This window comes from Glycine soja, chromosome 1 (assembly GCF_004193775.1).
Source record: "Glycine soja cultivar W05 chromosome 1, ASM419377v2, whole genome shotgun sequence".
NCBI lineage: Eukaryota > Viridiplantae > Streptophyta > Magnoliopsida > Fabales > Fabaceae > Glycine > Glycine soja.
In genome coordinates this window covers 13079914-13101389 of record NC_041002.1, presented here as the reverse complement: position 1 = coordinate 13101389, position 21476 = coordinate 13079914, and the positions used below count along the sequence as shown (strand labels likewise).

Genomic DNA, 21476 nt, shown 5'->3' with positions numbered 1-21476 from the left:
AAGCTTGCTTCTACAAAGTGAAGGTTGTATTCCCCATGAAAAACACAAATCCATTGGTACTTTTTTTATCATGTTCATCTCCAGCCCAATCATTATCACTGTAACCTACAAGCTTATAGTTTTTACTTGTTGAGAACCATAACCAAAGATGATTGTTCCTTTGATATAGCAAAGAATTCGTTTTGCAGCCTTGTGGTGAGTAGTGGTTGGAGTCTCCATGTATCGACTAATGAGTCCAGTAGCATATAGGATGTCTGGTCTCATGCACGTCAAATATCGCAAACTACCCAACAAACTCTTTAAATTTGTAGCATCCACCTTTTTTGCTTTGTCTAACTTTGATAACTTCATTTTGCACTCCACCAATGTTCCAATTGGCTTGCAGTTATCCATCTTGAATTTCTTGAGCATCTCCTTTGCGTAGTTTTGCTGTGAAATGAAGATTTCATCTCGAACTCCTTGATCATTGCTTTCTTGAACTCTTCAAACATACTTGGATTACTTCCTGTGAAGATTAAGTCATCCACATATATGCACACAATCAAAATATCTCTATCCTTGATCTTGGCATAAAGTGCATGCTCGTCTAGGCACTTTGTGAAGTTATTTTCTTGGAAGTACTTGCCAATGCAATTGTACCATGCTCTCGGTGCTTGTTTTAGTCCATAAAGTGTCTTCTTTAGCTTGAAAACTGTGTCTTCTTCTCCTTTCACCTTGTATCCCAATGGTTGCTTGATGTACAATTCTTCCTCGAGGACTCCATTCAAGAAGGCAGACTTCACCTCCATCTGATGAATTCTTCACTTGTGTTGAGTTGCAAGAGAGAGTATTAGTCTTATGGTCTCTAGGCGAGCGACCAGAGCAAACACCTCATCATAATCAATCCCAACGTTTTGACTATGACCTTTTGCAACTAGCCTTACCTTGAATCTTTCAATTTCTCCCTTGGCATTCTTCTTTGTTTTGTACAACCACTTGACACCAATAGCCTTTTACCCTTTTTGAAAGGAGACGAGTTCCCATGTGTCGTTCTTCTCGATGGATCTAATTTCTTCGTCCATTTCATGTCTCTATCTTTTATATTGCGCAACTTCTTCAAAGTCCACTAGTTCATAATCTGCAAAGAGACAAAATAGTGTGATATTATCCAATCTCTCAGTTCAATCATAAAGATCTTGGAGGGTTCTTGTGCATGACACAACCCTTTCACTCTCAGGAGATGACAAAGTGTCTTCATGAGTGGTTGATGTTGATGGGGTGAGCTCTTATTGAACATGTTAAGGTGTCTTCTCTTCCTCAAGTGGAGGAAAGAAGTAGTATTCCTTTTCATGAGTCTCAAAGTCCCATTGTTCTTCTTCGTCAAACACAACATCTCGACTAATTACCATCTTCTTGTTGTTTGGGTTGTACAACTTGTACCCTTTTGAAATTGAATCATAACCGATGAAGATGAATCTCTCACTCTTGTCATCAAGTTTTTCTCTTCTCTCGTCTGGGACATGAACATAAGCTATACTCCCAAAGACCCTCAAGTGAGAGATACCAGGCTTTCTTCCACTCCATGCTTCTTGTGGTGTCTTTCTCCATACACCTCTTGTTGTAGATTGATTGGACAGATAAACTCTAAATGCCAAAGCTTTTGCCTAAAATTCTTTTGGCAGTTTCTTGCTTTTGAGCATGCTTCAAGCCATATCAAGGATCGTTCTATTTTATCTTTCTGCCACACTATTCTATTGGGGGATCTTAGAACTGTCAGGGGACGTCTAATTCCATTCTCTTCACAAAACTCTTGAAACTTTTTGCAAGTGAATTCTCCTCCTCGATCAGTCCTTATGGCTTTGATCTCTCAACCACTTTCTTTTTCTACTGCAGCTTTGAACTTCTTGAAGGTGGAAAAGACTTATGATTTTTGCTTTAAGAAATAGACCCATGTTTTTCTTGAAAAATAATCAATGAAAAAGAGGAAATATTTATTTTTACGTAGTGAGCTTGGGGCTTGATTGGCCCACAGACGTTAACATGTATTAGCTCGGGTGGCTTCTTAGCTCTTGAGTTTGACTCCTTTGGAAAAATCATTCTAAATTTCTTGCCAAGTAAACATCCTTAACAGAGTTGATCAGGGTGATTAATATAGGGTAGTCCTCTTACCATCTTCTCCTTTGATAGCAAACTTAAGCCTCCAAAATTTAAGTGCCCAAATCGAAGATTCCGTAGCCAAGATGCATCAATGTAGCAAGCTTTAAGATATTTTGCAACATCGTTTTGGATATTCAACTAGAACATCCTATTTCTTGACATTGGTAGCTTGGTGATTAGATTTTTTCTCCCATCTCTGATGGAAAGACTGAAATCTTTCATGTGAATATCATAGCCTTTTTTGAGTAATTGTCCCAAACTCAAAATATTGTTCTTCATATTTGGGACGTAGTAGACATTTGATATGAATTCATGTCTTCTATCTTACCTTTTCCTTTTGCATGAGTCTTAGAATTATCACCAAATGAGACATTTCCACTTACTGATTCATCAAGATCCACAAACATGCTTCTTTTTCCGCACATATGGTTGCTTGCACCAGTGTCAAGGTACCATGTGTTTTCTTGGGTACCTTCATTACCTCTACGTGCTAGGAGCACTATTTCAAACTTCTTGTCTTTTTGCTCCACATAGTTAGTCACCTCCTCAACTTTATTCTTGGAGAATCTACATTCTAAAGCATAGTGGACAATCTTTTCACAATTGTAGCATCAAGTTTGAGATTTATCATACCTTGTGCTTGTATAGCCTCATCCATATTCTCTTGTTGAGCTTTTTCCTTTCTCATAACTGTTGTTGATGAAATTTAACCTCGTCCACTGTTTCCACGTCCTACCTATCCTCAGCCGCGACCTCCACCTCGTTGACTTCTCTCATTTCCTCGACTTTCTTCCTTCTCCTTTAGTTGCATCTTGAAGATTTTCTCAGTGATCTTTTGCTTCTTCTTATGCTTCTCCTCATAAGCTTGCAGTGATCCTTGAAGTTTTTCTATCATCATAGTTTCTAAATCTTTGGTTTCCTTGATTGTCACAACAATGTGCACAAATTTGGGATCTAACGAGCATAGTATCTTCTCCATAATTCTTACATCTTTTAACTTCTCACCATTTCTTTCTAGTTGATTTGAAACTACGGGAATTCTTGAAAAATAATCAGAAATGGACTCCGACTCTTTCATATGTAAGGATTCAAACTCACCTCTTAAGAGTTTGGAGACACACCTTATTTACTTTGTCTTCTCCTTTGTGAGAGGTTTGAAGCTTATCTCATGCCTCCTTAGCGAATGTTGCATCAGAAATCTTCTCGAGCGCATCATCATCTAATGCTTGAAAGATGAAGAAGAGAGCTTTCTTGTCTCTCTTTCTTGAATCCTTTAAAGTCCCTTTTGTGCTTGGGATAATGAAGTCTCATCTTGCGGCTCCTTATAGCCTTTTTCAACCATTTCCCAAACATCATGTGCTCCAAGAAGGGCCTTCATTTTGATGCTCTAAATGTCATTGATGCTTCCCTTTTGAAGTGGAACCTAGAAGGATGTCGTTCCACTACTTGCCGTAACTATAGAGGAATTTCTTATCAAAACCTAAGCTCTGATACCACTTTGTTGGAAAGGAGAAGGTTATAGGAAGTATTTGAGAGAAATGGAGGAGGAGAGAATATTTGAAAGAAGACTAGTTTTTATTACTTGAGAAATGCTTTTGTTTTGGCTTCGTTGGATACTTTACAAATGACAACCTCTCCCCTTTTTATAGGCTTCAAGGGAGAGTTCTAGATACATCAAGAAAGATCCCACACACTTCAAGAGAGAGTTCTACAAACTTCTTCCAACTACTTAGTTCTACACACTTCTTCTAATTAAATATTTCTTCTGCTTATTTCTACACTTCTTTAGAATTTTCTTTAGAGTAGTAGCACAAACTTAGTGGGCCTAACACTTGATTAATGGGCTAAATCAAGTTTATATCATTCAACAGTTTCTCCCTCTCCCTCCGTTCTCACTAAACTCAACCTGATATTTAGGAGACCTGCCAAGTCTTGTTTTGAATCTTTTATCCATGTTTTCTCATATGTATGTATTTGTGTGTTCTTCACGCTCAACAGCAACAACAACAACAACCTGCACCCAAATATGCTTGGAGTTCTTCTAAATATTGTTGGAATACTTCTAAAGGGCAATGGGAGCGGCGTGAAGAGGAGGAGTGGGAGTCTCTGCCAAGGAGAGAAGAAGAGGAGTTGAAGAAGACCTAGGAGGCACACAAGGAAAGGGAAATACAAAACCGTCGGTCGAAAAAATTGTGATCAAGTTCTCTTATTAGTTACTTAATTAGCTTAGTGCTGGGTTTTGTTAAGCTTTCATTCTAGTAGTACCAGTTTGTGTGCACTTACTTGTTTTTCTTCTTACTTGGTTAGTTTAGGGTTGTTTTTGTTAGCCTTTCATTCTCCTAGTTTCCATACTTTTGTTTCCTATAAATTCTGTCAATCAATACTATCAATACTATGAGTAATTTTATGGAACTCCCCTCATGTTTAATAAGATTTTATAGATTTATGGAACTAGTGCAGCATGCCAAATTACTTACAGTAAATACAAGAACAAATCCCAGTTCATAATTGAGGTAAGTTGTAAGCCTCTCGCTTCCTTATATATGTGGACAATTCAGCCAGCACTCTCTTTAAAATGGCTGTGAAGATAAATATTCCAACGAGGAAGTATAAAGTATAAACAGGAGGAAATAAATGAATCTGGGAAGCAAAAACAAATAGATGGAAAAAGGAATCTTGAAAGGCAATGTGGCTGTGGAGTATGCTTGCTGACAGAGACAGAATAGAAAAAAGGTTATTAGGTTGTTGCTTTTTTTGGTTACTGATACACGAGGTAATCTGGTTGAATTAGTGGCTTAAATCTGTTGAATTGGATGACAGATAAAAAAAAAAAAAGGAAGAGGGTAATAGTATGTGGGCGGGGTTGGTTAGTCATATACAAGATAAATCTGTTGAATTGTGGAGGCTGCAAGAACAAATAGAACTTACGGGTCAGGGGGGCAAAAACTGAGGTCTGCAAACTAAGAGTTATATTTTGATATATATGTTCTTTTGGAGCTTTTGGAGCCTCCCGATCATTGCTATTCATGTTATGGTCATTTTTTAGTTTACACTAATAGTTTAATTTTGACATTTTGTCGGTATAAAAAAATTTACAATGTTAACTAATACGATAACACCTTGGTGTCTGTCACCATTTGAAACCATCTTTCTAGTGTATGTTACACAATAGCCACTATGCCTTACCATGCACCGAAAATCTGTTAGAATCTAACACAGAAAACAGAAGCAAATTAAGCAATGAGTAATAGGTGAAAAATCTCAAATCCCAAATCCCAAAATACTATTATTGACAGTTTAAGTACAACCTATTTATATGAACGTTATTCTTCAAACATCTTGAAGGAGCCAGAAGGACATTTCCCACAAAAATCTTCGCCCCATCTATTAAGAACAACACATAACACTCAATCTATACGTCAATGTCTCCAATCAGATTCTGTACAGTCAGAAACTAGCATCACTCTTTGAGATGCTACTAATGTTACATCAAGTCCGCTGCAACTCAGGCACTTGCATTTGAAGAAACTTCCACTTTCTTTAACTCTTCACCAACTTCAGTGTCACAGTGACTTTGTGAATCATCTTGGTCCAGAAAGTTCCATTGCTTGGGCTAGTAATGAAGAGTCATCAGTGAGATCAGAGTAGCGCTCTGAAGATGAGAGTTCATTGCCTCTACTTCTTGTGGATTCAGCTCTCTGTGAGGCCTCCCATTTCTCTGCAAGACCATCTCCTTCAAGCATCCTAACCACTTCAGACATCTTTGGTCTGTAGCTTGGAAGGTATTGAGTACATAGAAGAGCCACTTGAACTATTTCATCAAGCTCAATCCTATCATAGTTGTTTTTCAGGTCCTTGTCAACCAACAAGTCAATTTTCTTCTCTTGATGGATTTTCTTCACCTGCGAGTACAGTGAAGTTGAATAAATTTAAGACACATCACATGATAGCTTATTTATAAGCTTGATAGCGAAATTTACTGAAATAAGATTTTTTTTTAAGAGAAAAAAAAAAACTTACTTCGAGAAGTTTATCTGTGAATTTTTTTCATTCATTAAGCAAGCAATTGAAATAGACAATTAAAGGTTTAAATATGCTTTTAATTCATGTAATATGAGAAACTTTTGTTTTATTACATCAAAAACTTTTTTTTTGTTAATTATAGTCCTACGATATATTATATTATATTATATATATATATATATATATATTAAATGACTACTACCATATATATTTAGATTCATGTCACATCATCAATAAATGGTGGTAAGGGTTGTTCTTAAAACTTTTAAAATTTGTAAGGATCAAAACCAACAAAAGAAATTTGCCTAAACTAAAACCAAATCACCATATTTTCAAGGACTATCAAACATGTTAAACAATAAATAAATGATAAAGAAACCAATTCTGGTTGGCTCACCCAGTCTAGCATGGCTCCTTTCTGGTTTGCTGCTTTCCCAAACTCAAGAGCTCTTTGGCCAGATATCAGTTCAAGAAGAAGAATTCCAAACCCAAACACATCTGTTTTCTCAGAAGATTGGCCTGTAGAGAGATACTCAGGGGCTATGTGCCCCACAGTACCTCTCACTGCTGTTGTCACATGTGAATCCCTGTGGTCTAATAGCTTTGCCAACCCAAAATCTCCCACCACAGCCTCACAATAATCATCAAGCAAGATATTTGCTGCCTTCACATCCCTATGAATAATCTTTGGATCACACTGTTCGTGCAAATATAGCAAGCCTCTTCCAGCTCCTAAAGCTATTCTTTTCCTTGTTGGCCAGTCCAAAGCTGGCTTGGCTGTATCATCAAAAGATAAATGAATACTCCTACTTCATAAACTAAAGGCTATATTGGGAAACTCAAAAAATTTATTTTACTTAGGTTTTATGGAAATTGGAAGAGCATCCAAGTTTGGGATGTGTATTAAAAAGTTTCATGTGTATGACAGCAGACCCAAGATGGATACATATACAAGCTAACATGCAATTTGGTCCTAGAAAGTGACTGTTTTTGGTCCCTGAAAGATTTTTAGATAAATTAGCCCTCTGAGAGATAAAATTGTTTAGTTCACAACTAACTTCATAGCAAGTAAACTCTTTGGATCAATTTGTAAAAAACATACACTTTAAAATATTAAAGTAACACAAGTTACCATTTTAAATAACCAAATTGTGTGTTAAACTCTATATATATAGTAACTGGTATCTAGCTGTACAGAATAGACATTACCTTTTAGACGGGAAGCAACACTGCCATTTGACATGTAGGGATAAACCAAGAGCCTCTCTGTAGCTGTCATGCAGAATCCATACAGGCGAAGAAGATTCCGATGGACGGCTAAGCTGATCATCTCAACTTCAGTCTGGAATTGGATCTCACCTCCAATGGCATTACCATCTTTAAGCCTTTTTACTGCTATAACTGTACCATCTTGGAGATACCCTTTGTAGACATTTCCAAATCCACCTTTGCCAATCAAGTTCTTGCTGCTGAAGTTATTTGTAGCAAGCTGAAGTTCTCTGAAGTGAAACTTCTTGAGGTTTCCAAGGCAAACCTCTTCACGGTGTTGTTCTGAAAGAAGAAAAGTTGAGTTAAAAATAGAAGAATAAATCATGATATGCCTACCAAGTTGGTCTATGTTTATGATCCACTAACCATTAACAACAAAGAATATTTGCTTGTTATATCTTTGTCTCCACCAGATGAGGAAGCCAAGTCCCAGAATTAGTAAGCATATGCAGCTTAAGCTTGAAGCAAACGCCAAGGCAACTTTGTGACTCTTCGGTCTTTTGGTGGATTGTGAATCTTGGAAAGCAATTCAGTAAACTATCTTAGGGTATGAAGGTAATTTGCATGCAAAAGAAAAAATAAATACAGTGGTGAAGAATGATGGAAGAAATGATTATAAACATGTTAAGCAACTTAGAAATTAATAGTTTTCAACAGTTCTTTGTTTGTGAAATGATTTTGCACCCCAAAACAGTAGTTTTGGACTAGAGTTTTAGACTAAGTCCACTTATGACAGATAAGAAGAAAAACTTTAGATGCCACATCATGAGGGTGGAAAAGCATAAGCAAATCCACAACATGCAAGAACTATGAATACCTTGAGAATTATTCGGAGCAGAAGGAATTGATGTTGTTCTGGAGCAGTTCTTCTCAACTCCCGTGACACATATCTGAGGATTGCCTACAATACTGTTTCAAGAGAAGGAAAAAAACATGCAATTACTTAATAACATGTAAACAGAATTTATATTTTTTAACTCACTTGAGGAAAACAGAGAAAATATTGAATGAGAAAAACTAATAAAATTAAGACCAAACACCTTACTTGAATGTTTTTGCATTTATTCTTGGTACAGGTTCACTCAAGTTATTATAAGAGATATCCCTAAGCAAAATTCAGAAGTAGACAAATTATTGATCAGAAATCAAATTAACAGAGGACGAAGAAATTAATAAGTCCATAATAAAAGGCTAGAAGAGACTTACAGAAAGGCAAGCTGAGTCATGTTAGCCAAAGAGGAAGGAATTGGTCCAGTGAGACTGTTATTGTTTAGCCGCCTGATTGAAATTCAAATTCCTATCATCATATTTCTTGATAGGGAATTAACACACGTTTTTCTATAAAGCCTATGAAAGAATGTGTAGCATTCTTGAACTTACAAATAATGGAGACCCTTCATGTGGGAAAGAGAATCTGGAAGTTGACCAGTGAAGAAATTGTCAGAAAGATCAAGAGTTTGAAGCTTTTGGAGCCTTCCAATCTCAGAAGGGATTGGTCCTGTTATATTATTATCCTGCAGAAGCCTGCAAAATGCCTTGTAAGGTAATATTCTTGACAAAAACTTACTCCAATAGTCCAATTCTTTCTTTTTACCATACAAAGCATGTTACTCACACAGTTTGGAGGTTTGTTAAGTTTCCTATGCTTGGTGAGAGAGTGCCAGATATATTTTGGCTTGGAATCCCACTGAAAAGATGAAAAGTGATGAAATAAGAAGTGGAATCTTAAGAAGAAAAACAGTGAAATTGAATATTTCTTGTTATGGATTTTGGTTTATTCCAGTTTGACTTACAGGGCAATCACAAAATGATCAGAAGAGCAAGTGACCATAGCCCAGTTGCAAGGATCCACAGCATCAGGATCCCAGTTATTTAAGACAGAATGAGGATCCGCCAGAGAGTTCCTAATGCCCATAAGTGCTTGAACTGCATGTAAAACAAGCATATTTATTAGGATTAGTGAGCGACCTTACAATTATTATGTGCTCTAAGAAACAAGGGAAGCACTCCTAGTCAAATCACCTTCATAGTTGACACCTTTAGGAGAAAGCAAAGCAGCCACTGAAGTCCACAAGAAGAACAAAGCTAAACAAAAGAGAGCAACGTCCCTTCTTCTCTCCATTGGGTTTGAAGGATCACCAGAAGCTTATTAATTAGTTATTCCCACAACAAAAGTGAATCAAGTTGTATCTTTAGGAGGAGGCAAGTAAGGAGCAGGTTTAATTTGAATGATTCAACTAGCACCACCAAATCCAACTTGGTTTGTTTTTGTTACATGTCATATTTTTTTTTACATCACAAGAGGAACCTCATCAACCAAGTCCTCCAACAGTACCATTTCCCACCTGCTTTGAAGCCAGAAATTGCACTCACTCCCACCCTTGTGTCAGACTTGTTGAATCAGAGCCAATGGTAAAAAAAAGACTTAAAAGAGAACCAGCATGCCTGCTGATGGTTCAACAACGAAAGCAAAGGCAAAGAATATATAATATAAAATAGCCATGAGGCACTCCTCCATTAGCCTCTTTTCTAGATAAATGCAAAAGATGATTGAAAAAGAAAATTCCATCGATCATGCATTGGTCGAAAGAGCAGTAGTGTTATTCACTTATTCTATTTCTTCAAATATAATAATAAAAGAAAAAAAAAGTAAGAGTGTGAAGCACTGTGAAAGTTTGGCTCAATGGACCTTAATCAGAAAAATTAACTAAGTGGGGCATTTAGTTTAGCTGCCATCAACTATGAGAGAGTGAGAGAGAAATAACACAAAGCGGATCACTATGATTTGTTAACCTCTCTCAGTGTCTTGTAGAAGAAAAATAAATATTAAGAATCCAAAAACATTCCCTGTCCCTGAGGTGTGCCATTCATTATCTTTTAAGTACCGAACTCCACTTTCTTTCGTTTTATTCAATTATTATGAGAGAAAAAGTTAGAATCCCAAGGGATTGAGGTTGAGATTGGTGATGCAATGGCTCCTCTCTCCTTGTGTGAGAGATCTTTTTTGTGTCAATTATGTCTTCCATTTTCTCTCACTGTTTTACTTTCCATTTTTCTTTGGTCATATTAATAATCTTAGTTAGCTATGCTTTATTGATTCTCAATCACTCATTTTGTCTCCAAATAATCACATTCATTAGACAGTTCCTCTAATAAACAAGCCAAAACAGCCTACTTTTAAAAGCAAAAGCTGTTCTCACACTATTGTGAATTATTTATCACCCCTCACCCCCCTAGGAAATTCCCAAAGTGCCCCCCATAACTAACAAAGCCAAGGTGTGAGGGCTTCTTTAGTTTTTACCATCATTGCTGTGTCATATATGAAATACAAAGGATTTGTGATGTCTATTTCACTCCCGTTTTAATAGGAACTTTTTGTTTTTAATTTTTTCCATCAAATTTTGGTTTGCATATCAGAGCTGACATGCAGAACCCACCAAGCTAAAGAACTGACATCCAGTTAATATAAAATTTGTTTTCCTACTCGGATTATTTCAAGAATCAAATTAGAATCACAAAATCTTACTCATCAAAAATGGGAGTGTAATGCAAACTACAATAAGTTTTCTGTCAGAGTCGTGTGCACATAGTTCTATTTAATCTGAAGTGATTCTATTTATAATGTTTTTTAAACTTAGCTGAAACTCACAACTAGAATTAACTTTTGTATATACAATTTTTATGAAGAAAATAAAGCTAGCCATGTATTATCATTTGTCCAGCTGTAAGGTGTACCTTAAATAACGGTGTAATATAATGGTTTATTAGTAATTTGCTGGCAGAAATAACAATATATATATATATATATATATATATATATATATATATATACTTTATTAAATTTGTAATTTTCATTTATAAGTTCTAAACCCTTTAATTTATTTTGTAACTTTTGTATAAAATTTATAGATTCGTGAAGAAAAAAATATAAGTTTATTAATCAAAAACACAAGATTATTTTTATAAAAAAGTTCTAAAAAATTAAAGTAAAAAAGAATACTCTTTGTTTTATTTTTTAATGTGTTTGTTTAGAAGCTTGTTAGTAAAAATGACTGAAGTTGATTTTGTAAAAATTAAATTTAGATAAAAGCTGATTTTGAAATAAAGTGACTTCTATTTAGATATTTTTATTCAGAAAGTAAGTTTGACATAAAACATGATGAAAATTTTCAACTTAAGATAAAAGCTATATTTTATCACTTCTATCAATAACTAAATATTTGTATCTATACTAAAAATAAAATCATGTTTGAGTATAAACAAAGTGCGTGTTTAAAACGAATTGTTTAACATGACTCATGTCATAAATTGTCTAACACCTCAAATATGCAGAAGAACATATCATGTGTGTGCATGAACCCTCTCTCCACGTATAACACGTCAAATACACAGAAGACCATAAACTACTTGATGGCCATTGATCCATCCAACCTAAATGCGAAAGCAAACATGCTTAAAATTAATTCAGATATTTTCAACTGTAAAACTAAACACGTATGCGAAGACATATTATTAAAAATCATCAATTAAATTTTCCAACGGAAATTAATTACAATAAAATTGATTAATATTTCACACATATAATTGTTACTAATAATAAAAAAACAGTTAGAGTGGTTAAAGAAATGAAACCCACAATTATAATTTACAAATCTTATCGTTATTCGTTCAATTTTTTCAATATTGAAACAAAAATAACATTTTATGCAGTACTTCTGTGAAGCCTCTTTTTCTCCACCAACGTTTCCTTTTCCATTTTTTGGTGAAAGGGGGTGACTAGTAGTGTTCAAAGTTCAAACACCTTTTCCTTTATAGGTGAAACGGGTCCCGGTGTTTCCATCTGAAACAGGATCAGTGGCCACTTGATTGCATGGCATGGCTCCTCACTATAGCACCTAGGTGCACGTGCATTAGAGACCCCACACTAATACGACTTGACGCTTAAACAGCTCCTTGGACCGATCCAATATCATCAAAGGCTCATCAAAAAGATTATAATAAGGTGAATAATCATAGAGAAATCAAAAACCAAATGTGAGCAACAATCTAATAAGACTTGCATGAGGGTTAATTAAGCTACTTTGATTCTAAGGCACATCACAAATATGTGAATGTTGTTAGAGTTGCCATGTTAGGCTCTTTTTTTTTTTACAATTATCGTGTTAGAGGTTGTCCTAATCCTTCTTAGGATGGTCACCCATCAATTCCTTGCTTGAAATGAAGTTGTGTTTATGGATTGTGATTGCTATATGTGATATCCTCTACCTATATATATATATATATATATATATATCTCGATAAACAAATTTATTTAGATAAAAGATTCACATTCACTTCATTATTATCAATTAAAATTTATTAAAAATATATTCGGCTCAAAATAAGGTTATCAAAATTTACAAAAATATTTTGTTAAATTAGTGAGGTAAAATAAAATAGACTAACATCATGTAATTAATATAAAAACTTATGCCCCAATGTCACATTCCTATCAAAGCATTGTGTCTCGACGTCATTCAGCACAAGATTCCTTAAAGCAATTTCACCTAGTCATATGCTCTTCCGAACACAAAGTTCAAGATCATTACAAGATCCAAACACAAACAACACACGGGGAGTGAGTTGTCACATTCCTGACTAATGGAGAAACAAGACAACTAGATATACATATCATATAAACAAAATAAAACTTACTTAAACATAACTCACGTAATCCCACCACTTTGTCATTCAAAATTCACTTTTCAATCATCAATCACACTTTTCAATCATCAATCACATTACACAAGAATCACACACTCCGATCAAGACATAATAACACATCAATTTCATAATAAACAATTAACAAGCGTATGCAACAATTATGCTAAGACTCAAGCCTATATGCAATGTGGTGCCATGTCATAATCAGTGAGAAACCACCCTGGGCCACTTAGGAGTACATAACAAGACACACCACACAATGGGTATGTCAGGTCACTCTCACTAAGTAAAATCATAGGGAGACCAGTCAGGGTCACACTGTTTTGCAAGAATGTTCCAACCATGTAGGATCGGCACAGGCTTAAAGAAGCACTCAAACCGGGTGACCCCCAAGGCCTACACTCTGAAGAGTCCGTCAAGGCCTCTCCCTCCTGATTCAGGTCCAACCCCTAAAATAATTTTTTTGCATTCAGACACTGTTCATGAATTATACAATATCCACAACCTCACACTCGTGTTTTAAACACGTTTAACACAATTGCGCTACAATTTAATACTGGTTCCTAAATAGGAAACCTACACTTTCTCTTTAACACTAGTTCCTAAATAGGAAACCTATACTTTCTCTTTAACACTGCACATCAACACTTTTCTCAAGATAACACTGGTCGGGTTATTGTACAATTAACAGCTTACAACACAAGTAATGTCACATCAAGTGTTAACCACACACTTATTCGCAGGCAAAACTCATTCACAATTTCACATCTCATAGTGTCACAACCCATCATCACATGTTTACACGTATCTCACAAATTAACACATGTTTAACTTTGCACTTATACTCAATCTCAATAACAATACTATAATCTCAAAGCAACATGTTATTCCTTAATTCATCACATATTCCATTTATAAACACTGCTCATGAATTATACAATATCCACGACCTCACACTCGTGTTTCAAACACGTTTAACATATTGCGCTACAATTTAACACTGGTTCCTAAATAGGAAACCTACACTTTCTCTTTAACACTGCACATCAACACTTTTCTCAAGATAACACTGGTCGGGCTATTATACAATTCACAGCTTACAACACAATACACACATCTCAATACACATATACCTCAAATCTAACCATAATATTCTCAAACTCCAACACTTAAATAATTTTTGGAATCACTCCATAACAACACTACAATATTATTTACATAAAATATTAATATAAATAAATATATAGCTAAATCTATATATATAAAACCAACAACATACATCATATTGGATCATGAATTTCAAAGTAAGCTTTCAATGTACCAATTCTAAATAATTATATGGACACTTTCCTATATATATATATATATATATATATATAAGTGTACATGAATTCATATATATTATCTAAGAATGCAACAGATAGTCTACTAGAGATCTTTGGTCAATTTCAAATATAATATTAACTTTAAACTATAAAAAAAACCTAAAAAGCATGAAAAGGAGAAAATACAAAATCAATATCTCACTCCCTCTTTCGCTAAATCTCTACTTACTTAATTTCATCAATTCACGCTAATTAGACAAAGGTTCAATTTATAGGGTTCACACTCAACAGAAGAACACATCAATTTCATAACAATTTCTCATTGGGACATCAACTGGTTCATCAAAAGTATATAATTCACACTTATAATTATAAGGATAGAATAAAAAATTACAAAAACACCCCAAAACTCATTCCAATTGACACTCTAAGGATCCCTACACATGTTATCACTAATCTCCAATTGTGAATAACTCATCCCTTACTTTGATGTAGTCACTCAAGCATTCTCCGTTATCAATTGCGAATTTTATGGTACTCTCTAGAGCTCCCTCTCTGGTTGTTCTGTTAGGGTTCCTAAACATCAGATAGAAAGAGAAGGGATTGAAGCCTCCATTTTGTATTGTCTTCGTGAAATTCACTTTTCTCTCTCCAAAAATGTTATTCTGCAAATCCCAACGGTGAAGGTGTGAGGAATTGAATATAGAACCTCATATTAAAATTTTATGACAATCCAACGGTTAATGAATCCAGATCGTAGTTTTACCGAGACAGTTTTGGGTTTTTGCGAGAAAAGAAAAGGTTACGATGTTAAGTATATTTCTCTCAGCTCAGACATGATTTCTAAATTTCCAACGGTGACAATTCTCAGAATTGAGTTGTGAACCTGGTGCTTAAATTTCACGACGATCCAACGGTGAATGTGTCCGAGATCGTTGTTTTTCTTAAATAGGTTTTGTAGTCTGCGGATAAAAGAGATGGTTTTGGGAAGAAGAGAGGGGAAAATGAAATTAAGAGAAAGAGGAGGCGAAAACTGGCCTAACGCTATTTATAGCTAGGGTACTCACAACCTATTATTTACGCTATTTATTTATTTTTATTATTTTATAAAAATAAACTCTATTTTATTCTTATCAAATAAATAAATCAAATATATTTTTTTTCAAACCATTATTTTGATATAGTTATTTCTCTTTATTTATTTAATTATAAAAATCTCACTATTTTTTAAAACTTTATTATTATTTTTTTACTAAAAAGTCTTTTAATTTATTTACGAAAAATGGGATGTCACCATAACACATAATTAAGTATTTTTATTCTAATATCTTACAGGATTTTATTATAGAAAGTAATGCATAATTTTACAAATGTCAGATTATCTTGATGATTTAATATAATCTTCAATAATATATTACAATAAAAAAATAAATTTTCATTATTTTGTAGATATAATAATGTGATCATTTATTAGTTAACAATCAATAATGATTTTTCCTCAAAAAAAATAAATAATGGGCATGTGAGAGAGATGTTATAAGTGAAGGAAAAAAATGAGTAAATTAAGTTTTTTTATTATAGCTAAATTATATTTTTAGTCCTGAAGTATTTTGGTATTTTTTATTTTAGTCCTTAAACTTTTCATTGACAAGTCAAAGTACTTCAATTTTTTTGCATAAATAGTATATTTAATTCCTAAACTGTGTATTTGTTGACAATCTAGTCTTACATTTTTTTAAATAACCAATTAGTCTCTCGGTTATTATAAGTTATGTATGTCTTAAATAACCAACTAGTCCCCCGGTTATTATAAGTTATGTATGTCGTGAACTAATTTATCAATAAGTAATATAATTTCATAATCACTCTAACGATAAGTGTCATACTTTAAGGATCAAATTATCCGTATGCTTAATGATTGGTCTAATATATTTCAATATTTGCATATTTGTAAACTAAATTAATCATTTCAAAAATATAGGGACTAAATTATTAGTGAATGCATAGTTCGAAGACTAAATAGGTTATTTATCCAACTTTTTTCATCTTAAGTTTTAGTCATTTTCATCTATTTTGATTGTTAAATGATAATATAACCTTGATTTCATCATTACTTTATTTTATTGTGTTTCTTTATGGTTAAATAAAAAAGGTCCACAAATCATGATTTCACTTTTCATATTATTTTCATTATGTTTATCCTCTTTTTTATTCAAACATTAATTGGGCTCTATAGTTTTCATATATATGTGATTTTAATGAGACAAGTTTCGGACCACAAATAAGTCACCATAGGATTTAAAAGTGTGTCCCAAAATAAATAAAGATAAAAAAAAAAAAAGATCATTGTTGGAGAATGATCATTTTAACTCACTTGATAAAAGACTATATTGAACTTTTTAAAATATAAAAAACCAATTTGAATATAATCTAAAACATAAAGTGGTAAAAATATATTTTAGTCAATTTAAAATATAATTTCAAAATTTGAGTGGTTTAATTATGATTTCCTGATTACACCAATTGCGCGTACACCCATTTTCTACTATATGAATCCAAAGTATTTAAATTACTTTCAGCATCAATAACTCATTTTGTCATTTTTGTATGTGTGTTTTTTGTCACAGATTTTTTTGGTAAGTGTACTTATCATGTAGAATTTAAAAATACTAATATATAAATTTGCATTTCGATAGCAAAATGAAAAAATGAGTTACGTACGGATAATATACAACAATTTTATAATCTCGTTCAATAAAAACCATAAACAATACACAGTTATTAAATTCAATTAAAATTTAACTGAATTTTTTAATTTATTTTTAGCGAGTTTCATTTTATCTTTTAACTCAAGAAGTTCTATTTTGACTTGAAAACTCATTTTTTAATAATTAAAGTCAATTTAATTGTAGTTGATTAAATAAAAAAATGTCATAAAATCCCTTGTGTTCCAATAAAATTTTCATATTTCTTGATTTTAAGAATTATCATAAACACCTACTCTCGAGTTTGCTCTTCGGTTGTGTTTGATTTCAGCGATGAAAATAATAAGCAAGAGGACGGAAATGAGACGTTCTAATTTGGTAGGCATGATTTCAAAGAGAAATATGTTAGATATGTGAGGGCACATGACGTTAGTTTCTCTCTCCGAGTAGGTGTCGGGGGACTGAGCAAGAATTGTGAAACTTTCGGTAAAAAGACTTTCTTAATTTTGCTTTTACTCTTTTCAAGGTCACCAGCAAAATTCTTAAAGGTGCAAAATAGTATTTTTGTACTTATTTAATTCTCTTTTTCCTATTTCATTTATATTAAATAATTTTATAATATTATTTTCACATTTTTTCTTTTAAACCAAAAACATATCAATTTATTTTTACTCTATTTCTCTTCTTTTAAATCATTTCTCTTATATTTTTATCTATAAAAATCTATTTTTAGTTTTGAGGAAACTTCATGTGGCATTTTAAACATTTGGTACTTTCCTTTTATGTTTGTTTGTTTTAGTACCGATCGATCATGTGGCATATATGCTTGGTTTGCAGGTCTTTTCTTCTTTTTATTCTTTGTGGGGAAGGTGCTAACAAGGGTTACACAAAAAACTCATCAAATTATCGGTTCAAATAATCCAAATTAAGAACAGCGAAGCAACAAACATCGATCAAGAATCAGTTGAGCCGATTTGGTTTCATGCTGAAAAGTTGTTTTTAAGTTCAGAATTAATTTTTAAAAAAAACGACATGTCAAGATTTTATGTTAGAGAAGAGTTCACAATTAATTAAGGGTCTATTATGAAGTTGAAATAATTTTAAATAATTTTTATATTAAATTCAAAATTTTATACTAATTTACTCCAAACATGATTTTATAATACAAACATTTAAACATAAATCATATAATTTCAAAATCAATTTTACAAAATCAATTTTATTCAAAATTAATTTTGTCAACATTCATCCAAAGATGCACTCAAAATCTTTTTCTTCATCTTGTATTTACCTTCCTTCCAACCAAATGGTCCATTAAGTTCAGTGCATTGTTTAGCAATAGGAGTCACCACAAGGGCATGTCCTGTATATGGATGAGGTGGTGTTGGAAAATCCATTTAAATTGTAGTTACCCCTAGATAGGGGAGTATGTTGAAAGTCTCACATGGTGGGTAGGTATGGACAAAAGGAGAATATATTGAAATCTCACATCAACTAAAGATACTGCTAAGATAGACTCTATAAGTGGGAAACAATCTTTACCTTACAAACTGATTTTGTAGGATTGACTTACGCTCATAACTCACTTACTAACATGGTATCAGAGCTCATCTTAGATCCATTATTGGGCCTCCTATGTGTCTGTCATGCTACTGGAAAATAGTTTTGAGCATGAAGAAGGATGTTGGAAAATCCACTTAAATTGTGGTCAACCCTAGATAGAGAGATGTGTTGAAAGTCTCACATGGTGAGTAGCCATGGGCAAAAGGAAGACATGTTGAAGTCTCACGTCCACTAAATATAGTGTCAAGATAGATTATATAAGTAGGAAACAATTTTCTCCTTACAAGTTGGTTTTGTATGGTTGAGATAGGCTCACAACTCACTTTCTGGCATGTGGGGTGCATAAAGTTCTTTCTTTTGAACTGGGGATAGGTCCGAAGTGAGTATTTACCCACAAAATTTTAATAAGAATAAGTGTGGATATAGTTATTATAATACCCACCTGCCCCACCCAACCCATATATATATATATATATGGGATGATCCAATCACATCAGGTATAAGTCTAAATATTTACACAAAATCTCATTCATAGGATGAATCAATGTAATGGTTTGAATTATTCTACTTAAAAAATAAAAACTAAATATGTAAGTGACTCACATAACTTTTTTTTTCCTAAGCCATTCAAGATGTGAGCCCTAATTGTTCATTGAGCCAGCATCATCCTTGTCATTGTTAGTGGCTGCCAAATGCAATGGCATGGTACAATCAACAACTTCCGAAGAGCTTAATGGCATACTAGAATGTCATGAAAATAAAGCATATATTATTGTTACCTCTATTGTGCATAATTTGATTAAGTTATGTAAATTAAATTTCAATTTATTTGTCTAGAGATGAATAGAGGAATCCCTTCAAAAACAAGCAGAATAGGAAAAAATTTGAGAAACTTGATTATGCAATCAAAAGAACTTATTTTGATTGAAATTGTTCGTTTTGATAATTTTATTCGCACATGCGAGATTGGAGAAGTTATGCAAAGACACTTACCAATATTAGATCACTGTATATAGGAATGTCTTTGTACACATGTCAAAATCATGTAATTCAACCGTTATTATCATAAGTCTATAAATAAAACTACTGACTACCAATTTCAGGGGGTTGATACACAATCACTTAATTCCTCAAAACACCAACATGCCTACCATCGAAATTGGCAAAGGTTCAGTAGGTCATTGTGTATGTATTCAATTCCCAACTTTCATGAATTCATGTCTATTTATTTTATTGTACATTTCTAAACCCTTTACTTTTTCCAATCTTCATTCTTTCTCAAAACTTGACTTTTCTGATCCCTATTTCTTATTATTATCGAAATTATTTAGAAACTAATCATTAAATCAAAAACACTTTTATCAAAAGTTGTTCTATTATCTTATCAATTACAACCTTATTATAACTAAAATGGATATTTTTATCGAAATTATTATCATAATTTGTATTAAATATTAAACAATTATCTATTAAGTTGAAAACTATAAACTTGTTTGTTTAACCAAAAAGAACTCATAATCGAAAATGGATTCTATGTTTGACTTTTAAATATTTATTTGTTAATAAAATCATTCAGTGAAAATTCATTTACTGTCTTGGAAATATTTTCCTTTCAAAAAATAGATATAATTTTCACGATTAACAAATTGGCACGCCCAATGAGACTAGTTTGCCAAACAATTTGATCTTAAGAACAAGTCTTGATGAGAATTGTATGTTGTTAAGAAGTGATAGAATGACAAACAATAGTCAAAGAAACTGCATTAATAACAACAATGGTAACAATAATGCTACAAACACTTTCGTTAACAATAGTGGCAGCAATGAACAAAATCAAACTAGTGTACCATCTGGGTTGAATAATGAAATGGTTGTGGGTACTAGTCGTACAAACAATGACCCTACAAATGTAAGTAGTGAAGATGTAATGCGCTCACAAGTTCAAACAAGAATTGTCAAAACTTTGTTGCCACAAAATAGTATAATCTCAACTACAAACACCCACCATTTTCTACCACAAGACCATGGGGTATGCCCCCAGTGTCTAATGAGATAAACCTACCACAATTGAGTATGCCTATGCCTTAAAGTAAAAACTCAATTCCACCTATTATGGTTATTAGATGAACTAACAAGCATTTAGAACTTGGGGGAAATAATCATTCTCATGATGTTGATCACTTAAGAAATATAAGAGTTCCTATCGAGGATAAGATGACAACAGAAAGCAACATGATCTCTATAGGTGTTTCTAATGAAACATTAATAGTCTTTAGACAACAAATAGACCATAGGAACCATGAAATGGTTAACACTCGAACAAATCATATGACTTTGATTTTAAATCCTATGTTGAGATCTACCAACGAAAGTTACCAGCAAATGAATGGTATTTTTTAACTTGAATAGGAGATGCTTTGGGCATTCCTAGAAATCAACTTGAAAATAGACATGTAATTCAAGAAATACCAATACAAGAAGGACCTATTAATAATAAGAATCCTAAAAATGATGTTAATATCCCAGTTCGGATTGTGAATGATACAGAATAGCCAAATCCTGTTTTGGTGAATAGAAATCAAAGTGCATATGAGGCCTTAGCCAATATGCAACAAAATCAAATGCTTCAAGAACCAAATAGTCCAAATAAAGGTTTAGGCCTCAAAGCAATTCAAAATCCTTAGATCAATCAAATGATCGAACTGGCTTTGAATAGGGATGATTTCGAATTAGGAAATGCACAACCACCTTA

At 33.2% G+C, this 21476-nt stretch overlaps 2 protein-coding genes across 2 annotated transcripts; both read right to left on the bottom strand.

Moving 5' to 3' along the window:
* Positions 1-1277: 1277 nt before the first annotated feature.
* Positions 1278-3115, bottom strand: LOC114408899. Its single transcript, XM_028372140.1, has 3 exons — positions 2896-3115; positions 2465-2710; positions 1278-1510 (listed from the first exon to the last, which is right to left on the bottom strand). Exons 1-3 carry the CDS (start codon positions 3113-3115, stop codon positions 1278-1280), a joined length of 699 nt encoding a protein of 232 aa, XP_028227941.1.
* Positions 3116-5369: 2254 nt separating this feature from the next.
* Positions 5370-10188, bottom strand: LOC114412777 (protein NSP-INTERACTING KINASE 2-like). Its single transcript, XM_028376815.1, has 11 exons — positions 9451-10188; positions 9222-9354; positions 9044-9115; positions 8809-8952; positions 8635-8706; positions 8474-8533; positions 8246-8337; positions 7795-7944; positions 7369-7710; positions 6557-6936; positions 5370-6038 (listed from the first exon to the last, which is right to left on the bottom strand). The coding sequence occupies exons 1-11, from the start codon at positions 9548-9550 to the stop codon at positions 5718-5720; spliced, it is 1866 nt and encodes a 621-aa protein (XP_028232616.1). The 5' UTR covers positions 9551-10188; the 3' UTR covers positions 5370-5717.
* Positions 10189-21476: the final 11288 nt, after the last annotated feature.